Source organism: Montipora capricornis, chromosome 3 (genome assembly GCF_036669925.1).
Source record: "Montipora capricornis isolate CH-2021 chromosome 3, ASM3666992v2, whole genome shotgun sequence".
Classification (NCBI taxonomy): domain Eukaryota; kingdom Metazoa; phylum Cnidaria; class Anthozoa; order Scleractinia; family Acroporidae; genus Montipora; species Montipora capricornis.
In genome coordinates, this window is record NC_090885.1 from 38681793 (window position 1) to 38691792 (window position 10000).

At 39.1% G+C, this 10000-nt stretch overlaps 2 protein-coding genes across 3 annotated transcripts in view; one reads left to right on the forward strand and one right to left on the reverse strand.

Moving 5' to 3' along the window:
- LOC138043082 (zinc metalloproteinase-disintegrin-like berythractivase) overlaps nt 1–2721 on the reverse strand; it is a 40567-nt gene extending 37846 nt beyond the window's left edge. For both annotated transcript variants that reach the window (XM_068889198.1, XM_068889197.1), the window contains exons 1-4: nt 2537–2721; nt 2249–2367; nt 2005–2081; nt 1812–1884 (exon numbers count right to left, since the gene is read on the reverse strand). In XM_068889198.1, the coding sequence (XP_068745299.1) occupies nt 1812–1884; nt 2005–2081; nt 2249–2367; nt 2537–2600 (333 nt within the window). In that variant the 5' untranslated portion in view covers nt 2601–2721. The remainder of the gene's footprint in view (nt 1–1811; nt 1885–2004; nt 2082–2248; nt 2368–2536) is intronic.
- A 50-nt stretch (nt 2722–2771) lies between these two features.
- On the forward strand, nt 2772–6511 carry LOC138043106 (transmembrane protein 128-like). Its single transcript, XM_068889231.1, has 4 exons — nt 2772–2923; nt 3066–3225; nt 5067–5228; nt 6329–6511. Exons 1-4 carry the CDS (start codon nt 2830–2832, stop codon nt 6429–6431), a joined length of 519 nt encoding a protein of 172 aa, XP_068745332.1. The 5' UTR covers nt 2772–2829; the 3' UTR covers nt 6432–6511.
- Nucleotides 6512–10000: the final 3489 nt, after the last annotated feature.

A 10000-nucleotide genomic window follows, 5' to 3' on the forward strand; every position in this document is an offset into this window, starting at 1 on the left:
TAATTTAAAGGAAAGGAAAGTCTTGAACTCAAAGTTACACATACTTATATTGTGGCTTACAGTCTTTAATAAAACTAATGGTTTGATATGTATGTTATAATTGAAATTTCAAATAAAGCCAGTTGTGCTTCCTGAGTTTTTACATACTGTAAGAGATGTAGGTAATGTCGAAATAGCCCATTTCCGAGTTGACCTTACGCTATGTTTAAAAGCGAGTCCCAGTATGCTCTTTTCTGATTGTAATCAGTGCTACTATTCAGAAGACAGAATTATTGGTTTTCCAGAGAAGACTATGCACATAGATTCAATTTGAAAAACTAGATGGAAAGAATTTGGAGATGATCTAAAAGAGTATGCACAATGCAATGGAGTTACACGCAAATCTGTTAACATGCTGAACATTACAAGTGTTGACAGGGCTGTGTTATTTTTTCAGAGTTCACTTTGGTAAAAAGCCTGTTTTTGTTATTTAAAGTCATCCAAGGTTCAGCTGTCTTTATTTTTCCTAACTTTGTGACACTACATGTACACACAGGATCAAATTTGTAGTCTTCTCTGTGCTGCCTGGGTCACTCTAAGAGCTTACATTATATTAGGTCACCCCTTCATTATCCCCTGAATAATGTTTTTAGGTGGCTTAATCACAATAGCCACTAAAATTTACTCAACACCCGATATAATTATAGGGAGTTGAATAACTGATACCATCATACAGAATGCCATCCACAACTTATTTCTATTTCACCTTCAATTATTTTCTTATCACATATTTATGACTGACAAATTTTACTTTACAAAGTTTTTCCTTTTTTCATCCGAGCATCGCATTTATTGGTTCCTTCAACAAAAGTTCCTGTTCAAAAATATGAACTTGGGAGGATCTATTCATAAATTAACATATTGTGTTTTTTTTGGAGAACTGGCTTTTAAAGGTCAAGGGCACAGTATACAATGCACTGTATGCTTTCACCACATTGGCCACGCACAGACCTTTGCAAAGGATTCCTTCAAAACCCATCACAAAATTTGATAGGTATGAATGAATGGAATCACATAATTCATTTTAGAGACAAAATCACGTTGTCAGTATTCCCTTTTAAAAGCAAAAACTACAACATGGACAATATTACAGCATCTGTCCCACATGTCATTGGTTATTTTTAGTGACACTTGAAAATAAACAGGATCTTGCATTTCCTTGCAAAAACATCACTGGCAACTCAGAAAATACAATTCGGTAAGTTCTTGAGATGCTCATGGCAACGACTAAAAGTTCAAAATGAACTAGAATGTATACAGCTGGCTGCTTTGGAGTTACATTAGCCCTTAATTGCTGAAGATTAGACAAATCATAGATCATTATTTTCTAAGAGGATCAAAGGAACAAAAAACAGTGCTAGCAGCGAGCTTTTCCAAAACTTGAATTTTGCATCTCTATGAAATCACAAAGAAACAAAAAGAACACTCTCAAAATGAGTCACACGAGAAGGCAAATCTCTCATTTCAGCGGCCGATTTGATTGCCAAACCGGAAACCAATCACGTTTTGCCTTTGACTGGCTCGCGTGCGCAACACACAACAAAAAAGACACCATCACTTTCCCTTTGAGGATTGATCAGCGAATGTCAAGTTGCAAGATGGATTTATTATCTGGATCAGAAATAATTAAATGCAAACACATTTAGAAGCCATGCATTATTAATGAGAGGGTTGCGCCTTCTAGTAGAGCAAACGACTCGAGCGCCTCTGCACCAGTTTACTGAACAGAAAAAAGTTCCACACAGAATGTTCATAAACGTTCAGCGACAAACCTCATGCCTCGAGATAACTTCACCGCCGTCAGCATCGAAAGATCTTGAAAAGTAATTGGCGGATATCAAGACACTATAAAAGAAAGATGAACTTTTTCAAATATGAATGCTAATACCATCAAATGCAAAACAGATAAGCTCGCGGCAAGCTGTCCACTAATGAATGAAATTGGCTTATGGCAGCAAAACTTACCGGTTCTGTGTAACATCCAGCAAAAATTTTTTGCCAAATCCTCTCAAGTAGAAAACCGCTCTATTGATATGATCACCCTGAATAAAACAAATATATTTTAATGGATGGTTTAATTTAAAATTTGCATTTCAGTCGGAACAGAACAGTGTGATCCATGTGGACAAAAACTCAATTTGGACATAAACAATACGGCAAAAAGAACCGTAAAATCGGTCAGACGAAGATTAAGTATTGATTCGCTCACCAAACTAGATCTTGTTGATACGTCCCTCCTCCACAGGCTTTGAGTTTGAATATGTGGCGCTACAATTTCGTAATTTCGTAATTCCTGCTGGAAATTACTCTCATCCAAAAGTTTCGAATCTATACAACAACACAAGAAAGTAATAACGTGAAAGACTCTGGCACAACAATGCATACGAGGAATACTAAAATTTCAACCAACTCGTGAGAGGAGATCATGACAAGCAGGAAAAAAATAAACAGATAAAAACTGGGCTTGGTTTAAAAATCTGTTGCCACTGAGTTATACCTGTCTTTCCAAACAAGCTCAAGTGAGCCGCAAGGATTGGCAAAGCAATCACAAACAGATTCATCTTCGCTTCGTAGTTTCTAATTGATTAACCGCCTTCCTTGAATAAAGTTCCGTCATTTGTGTTGCCGACTTTAAGGCTCCACCACTTCACCGCCCGTCACGTTTTCCACGCACTTCCTGCGATCGTGAGAGAGTTTACTTCATGAGCCCCTGGAGGGAGGGGAGAGAGGGAACACCCAAATGGAATCCTAAGGGGAGGAGGGTCACTGCTTTTTTATGTTCCTGTCAAAATGGCTTCCTCTTCGGACATTTCTGGATTTAGCAACCTCACAACGGCATTTATTCGACACAGAGAGAGGCAAACGTTTGACCGTCATTTGGACCGTAAGCTTGAACCATTTCTATTCACAGAGCATGATTTTTTTTATCATTTTCTCATCTTGTTTGATACATTTTACATGTAATAAACCCAACTTTTCAAGCTCACCGATATTCTCTTTGAAATTATTGTTGCATAATTTTCCAGAGAGGATAAAAGAAGAGGGAGAAAGAATATTGAAGGAGAATGACCCAAGAAACACATCCCGTATAAACCCACATTCAGTCTTTTGGATGGTGGCAGCGCTAGCTGTGTTTTATTATACTGATTTTTACATCGCTGTAAGGTTTGATGCCAGAATCCACAGGTCTGTATTGCAGCAGTTTATTTTACAAATTGTCTACCTGTTCGGCAGTCAGATAGGATTTTTAAAATGCTCCAACACCGTGAATCTAAATCTTTTTCTAATTTTGCGCAACCCTCTTAACCTTTTGGATACTTCTTAGGGCTAGTTCACTTGTTTATCCCCAGGGGAGGGGGTGAGGGCGGGCATAACTAAGGGGATATGACATTTCAGCCTATTTTCATGTCCAATTCCCTGCCCGTGGGCCAAATACCCCTTTCCTAGGGGTAAACCACAGGCACCCCAAGCTCAGTGTGAGGGAAAGCCCAAAAAAATATAAGGATTTGTACGGGAATCCTGATAAACGACCTGAGAAGGTAATTTTACGAAATAATCTCAATTTAAAAAGCCTAACCTTATTGTCATTGTGGGTCGCTTCCTTCCTGAGTGGTTTGTTTCGAGATTCGATGCAAATTGAACCATTATCAGTTCCTCGGTTGTCAATGATTATAATAAAATACCAAGGCTGAACACTGAATTCTCAGGAGCCCACCAAATTGAGTCAAGTATTCCTGGATAAAATGTTCCCATGGTTACAATTCCACCCTAGAATTCAAGGGCAAAGGGTTTCCTTTCATTTCAATCTGCTAGCCACACAATTGAAGCCCTGCCAGCGATGCCAGGTGGCTGTTAGTGTCCCAAACATTGAACACAACAAGTCGACCGTTGAGTTCAGCTTGGTAACAAGTCTTTGTTTGTCATCCCTGACAAAGTTACCAAGCCAAACTCAACGGGTGCCATATAGTTTTGTTAGCTTTCCCTCACACTGAACTTAAGATGCCTGTGAGTAAATGTGCGATCATATATGTTAAAAGCCTCTGAAATAATTTTCAGTGGATACATCCCTATACAATAAACTTTCCAACCTCAACTTCATGAAGTCCTCTGCAACACAGAAGGGAGCACTTCCAGTCAGTGTCATTGGTATTGTCACAGAAACCAACACAGTTCTGATGATGCCAACCTTTGCATGTCTTATACTCTATCCAGTCTAATACATCAGGTCTCGGTTGTTCAAAAGGGGGATAACACTATGAACCGGTCATGATAAATCACTATCCAGCAGATACCTAAACACTAGCAAACCAATTGAGTTATCCAGTGGATAGTGATTTATTCAGTGGATATCACTAACCACCCTTTGAACAACAGTGCTATCCACTGGGCCTGGTGGTTCAGCTTTTAAGCAAGTTATGCACAGTTCTTCCTGTCCACTTTCCACTATCATTGATTGAATTCTGATATCGACACAACCATCAAACAACTTATCTGCTTAAGCAAATTAGGTGTAACCACTTGCCACCTCAGCCTTTCTTTCAACGTCCCAAGCCTTGAACAAGGGCAAAAAATCGAAGAGTTTTTTCAAGGTTTTTTATTACATTCTGGCTCAACAACTTTTAACTACTCAAAGCTGGGCTTATCTTTCATAAAACAACAGAACAAAGTGAACATGACAGTACCTGTAATTTAACAAGGCTAATCAGAATAACAATGGTGGTTTTGTCTTCCGCCATTTTGGTTTGGTATATGAAAGTCCATCCCAAAGCTGGCAAAATAGCAGGCAATCCAATACTGAAGCACAATCCCAAACTCCTCTGGGTAATGTTCAAGATGGTGTGCGTAAAGGTAGGTTCCAGGCTCTTTTGCGACCTTGTCAAACATCCCCACCCTCAGGATCATGAGTTTTGTCAAATTTCCTACTATTCCCCAGCCACCTAAGAGGAGATTGAGTCAAATCCCCTGGGTATACCTGCCCCCTCCCCTCCCCTGGGGCCAAACATTGACAGGTATTTCTTTTTTGGCAGGACATGGTTGTATGTTGGAGGTTTTCTTATTGGAGTCAACCTTTGTGTTGGATGTTACTGTGTACTGTGGCTGAGTTACTACAAAAAGATAACTGACTGGGACAAACACTCGCCTTACATTATACCCATTGCGACTGCATCTTTTATTGCTGGCATGATTTGGTAAGGATTTAGAGTGCCAGTGTGTTCACTTTGTTTACATTTTTTGCCTCATTAGCATAAGCATACAGTTTTGTAATCTGTCAACCAAAAAATCATAACTGAATATTGAAAGTTCATTGCATAATGAACTATCTCTTAAACGTTGAGCGCAATTTACCAGATAATATCTGAGTAATGATGCTATAAAAATTCCAATTTACAAAGAATGTATAAGCTCATTAGCGCTTTTGCCACCCAAGATTTTATCACTTTTTATGGCTATTAAATTGCCTGTTATCAAAGCTAAAAGGCTTAGAATTTGGAGATTTTGCTAACTTTAACATGTTCTTTTGCCTTTTGAAGTCAATTTGCAAAATTTATAGCATGATGCCTTCTCTCAGCAAACTCGTATGTATGTTAATGAGACAAAATGTAAACGTTGACATCAGCAAAGATTCGCCAATAGCAGGGGTTTCCTTAGGGCTTCAAAAAGGCTTAGACTTACAGGGACACTTCATGTTAGATGTCAAAATTGGGCGTAAATCAGTAATTACCTGCATTCTCAACAACACAGTGTTTTCAGAGAGCTAAGAAAAAGTGGTAAAATTTGTAGTTATGGAGTTTAGTGGACTGGAATGACTTGAGAGAGAGATGCACACATCACAAGTGACTCAAGAAAAGACTGTTTTAGGATTATGTTATTAAAATCACAAGTGCAAGTTCTAGGCCATTCACTGTGTACATTGGCATATAATTATATGGGTCAAGCGTCAGGTCAAGATGGCTGGATGTTGGCTTTTTTCTTTTTTTGCATGTTTATGGACCGAGACGAAGTCAAGTTCATAAACACGCAAAAAAAAACAAGGCCATTATCCATCCATCTTGATCAAACAAGCTTGGTCAATGAAGGATTTATTATATGGGATGAAACACCGAAAAATGGTCATTGTTCTTGCGGGACCAAGCGAGTAATCCCGAGCAGGCAGTATAGCTTCATCTTGCCTGCTCGGGTAGCCAATCACAGTGCGGGATTTGGTTCATCTTGCCCACTCATGGAGCTAGTCATATAATAAAATCATATACTAATAACATTAATTGTTTTTCTCTTGTTTTTATCACAGCTCTACCTATGCACTGTGGCCTCTATGGAAATTCCTAACACCATTCATAACATTCACATTATTTATGGGCGTAATCTTTTTGGCTACCTTAATACCTCTATAAATGGGAGTTCAGTAATTTTTCTTGTCAATGCAGTTGGTTAAGAATGACTTCAATATTTCTACTGAGTGTTTTGGATTCAACTGTTTTTGAAAATTCATACGACTGTGGAAAGGAAAATAAGTTGCAGCAGTGGTATTACTGGGTAACTATAGGTATTGTCACTGTAAGTTTAGTAACTGCAGTGAAGAACTTCTCAGGTAAAGAGATTGGCATGCAGTCGGGCCGAATGCCATCAACTAAAGAAGAGATTCTGGGATACCAAGCATCAAACTTGTCATTTTTTAAAACAATAAAGTAGATTTGTTAGTCATTATAAGAGGCACAAAAAGTGAAAATGATTCTCACAAATGCGATTATTTGTATGTGCCATAGAATATTCACAATATCTACCAATATCAGCCTCTCCAGAGGACGTGTTCAAGAAAAACTCTTCCCCTCCCCCTCAGGGGCACAATGAGGTCATCAGAAGTAACTACACGGAAATTAACGGGATACCGGATATTTAGGCCAAATGTTAATGGGATCATGATACTAAGACCCACCCTAATGGGACCTTAAGAGTAGGTCCATTTATTGTCTCTTGGGGAGGGAGATTGACAGTGCCACAAAGCCAATGATTTTTAGGGCTGGACAAAGCTATACATACGGAGGACTTGACTAGAATATGAGTGGGCGTCTGAGTGATTCCCAAGTGAGGGCGATGACGACGGCTACGAGAACCTAGCTTTTCTCGTTAATGTAATAATTTTGCAATTACTCCAAGTCGCTCGGCTTGGAAAGTGTGAATACACATTCCAAGAATAAAATTGGTGAGAACGGTGTGGATATTTAAAGAGAAAATTGAAAATTCATCGTCAAGTGCTCTCGTCCTCCACGTGACCCCAAATTTGATTATTTCACGTCGTTATCAAGACGAGAACGGCAAAGAAGTTTATCAAAATGTAAAACGCACTTTTGCAGCGCGTGAAGAACAATTGTTTTTTCTAATTAAACCTATTGTTAATGTGGCGGTCTGGAAGCCGCTGTCGTCGTGCTTGCTTAAGGTCCCTAAAATTTGCGGAAAAACTTTAGCGTGACAGTGAATCTACAATATTTATTGCTAAAAGATCACTGGCAATCACGTTTTTCAGGCAGATAGTTTTCGTTACAGTGTTTCATGGAATTGTACTGCACTAAGAAAGGAAAGAGGAATGAATATCCAAAAAAGAATAGTTGTCTAAACGTCAATTTTAATGCTATCAAAAGTAGAGTAAAATCTCTGCTTACGAGGCAGGAGGCCCAATCAGGCCGGCACTTATCTCCGGTTTCATTAGCATGAAACGACTAGGGGTATTTCTACTCCCCCCTGGATGCGATACTAGTCCACCCATTTATACACCTGGGTGGAGAGAGGCACCGTGGGAGTAAAGTGTCTTGCCCAAGAACACAACAAAATGTCACCAGCCAGGACACGAACCCGGACCACTCGATCCGGAGTCGACTCTAACCACGAGGCCACCGCGCGCCTCCCTAAAACATTCTCGTTGTGTTGAAAAATACAACTTCCGGTCGTAAAAAACGGCCATTTGAGAGATCGATGAAGGTGTAAATTTGCGCAAATTCTTTCCTTTTGTTTTACATCTGTAAAAATTAATGGTCAATTAGTCCATTAAAGTTTGCTAGGAATGAAGCTGTCAAAGTCCCGTATGTTAGGGCGTTGCCTTCCAGGGACCTCTTTTACCATTTAAAATACTGATCCAGTATTTTATTGTCAGACTTAGCATTGCTTATGAGCTTTTCCTCGTTTGCAAAAAAAATTCTGCAGGAATATCTGTGCCTCTCTCTGAAATGTCGGATTTCACGCTTCTCACTTCTCACTTTCATTTAATAGCAAAATGTAGATTCGATTTTTCACGTGCTCTCTGTGATGAATTGAAATGCAAATCTTGTGGGGCGGGAGGAAGGAGAATATTTACCGGTATATATTAATATATTGGAAGTAAAGCTAAACCGGTAGATCAGCGAGTAAAATGATCAAAGCGAAAGAGAATATCTGGTAGCTCTTTACCTAATTCCTCTTCAGTAAAAACTGAAGATTAAACGTTATCATATATTTCAGGTGTTCTTTTTTTAATCCGATGGTGGTATTTTTGTATAGCATGACATCGGAAAAGATAGGACTGAAACTGGACAAGCTCTTGGATTTCACACCCGAAAACCTTTTAAGACCTTTCAACAACTGAATCGGTTTCCTCTACGCGTCCGCCGCCGTCGCAACTTGCATGACTTCAGAACAATGTGGCGGTTCCAAAGGATTTTAATGCGCATTCGCTTGTGAAATGACAGTTGATATCTGAAGGGAGATTTCCGGCTTTTTAATCAAGCTATCTACCAGTGACAAGAAAGTGAATGGAAATAAACTTAGTCGAGACGGACCGAACTGGCATTAGAAAAATGCTATCCTTAATTTAATCACCAAGGTGAAAAAGGTGTTTGTGTTTTCTTTTAAATCTTGTTACGATGGCCAATTCGGTTTAACCACGTGGTTTGATTTTCATTTCATTATTATTTTTATTTTTTTCTTTACAAAAAGAGGAAGAAATTCTCCAGAACTGAGTAAATTGGTAGAAACTGACCTCATAAAGTTATCGGATCTGTCCGTCTGGTCACAAATCGGATTTTCAGCGGATAAATGAATCCTTTCCTTGCAACAACCACACTGGATTCTATTAACGCTTAATCTGCTCACAATGAAAATCGAGTAGTTAAATATAATATCAAATCTCCTGTTTTAAGAACGTTCATCTGGATTACAGCAGAAGTTTTATTTTTGGCGGATTACCTACGAAAATCTTTCCTTGTTTCAAAGGAAGAACGAAGTAAAACAAAACGCGGAAGAGGTAACCCCTCAAAAGAGTCTCAGCGTCGAGTCTGTATCTCACCACGCCTCAACTGAAAATAAAAAACCGCATATTTCCTTCCCCTACAAACGAATAGCTATGACGTTCAACTGAATTCCTGAATGAATTTTGTCGGAATGGCGTGGATATTCAGCACTAAAAAGATCTTCAATTTCGCGAAACATAGCACCAGAGAAAAAGGACCCTCTACTTTGATCAAATTCGGCGACCAAAGCTTCCCGCGAAGAAATTCTAAGACAATTTCTATGGTGAACAGAAATTCGTGACGAAGTCCCTTAATAAGGCCCGAGCAAAGGGTTTCAACATCCGGTCGATTTTGTTGAACGATGTTTCATCTTCGATTCAACATGTGTCAACACGGTTGAAAGGAGGGGAGGCAAACGGTTTTAACATCGCGTTTCAGCAACAAAATGAAACGGATGTCGAAGCAGTTTGCCTCGGTTGAAAGGGGGGAGCCTTAAGCCGATGATACACGGTTCAAGATCAAGCAACATTTGTTGCTCAACAAATGTTGAACAATGTTGCACAAACGTATTGAAGGGAATAGAGCTGGTCTCTATTTTCGTTCAACATCGTTCAATAACATTCAACGTGTTGAATGGCATATTTCAACATTCAACATGACACGACACACTGCTCAACATTTGTTGAACAAGAGCTGCTACATTT

What these genes read in the sequence shown, in the direction of transcription:
- LOC138043106 (XM_068889231.1), top strand. Translation starts at nt 2,830, where the DNA reads ATGGCTTCCTCTTCGGACATTTCTGGATTTAGCAACCTCACAACGGCA. An exon ending in TTTGATGCCAGAATCCACAG is followed by an intron (nt 3,226 to 5,066) that starts GTCTGTATTGCA and finishes CTTTTTTGGCAG; the next exon opens with GACATGGTTGTATGTTGGAG. An exon ending in TTTATTGCTGGCATGATTTG is followed by an intron (nt 5,229 to 6,328) that starts GTAAGGATTTAG and finishes TTTTTATCACAG; the next exon opens with CTCTACCTATGCACTGTGGC.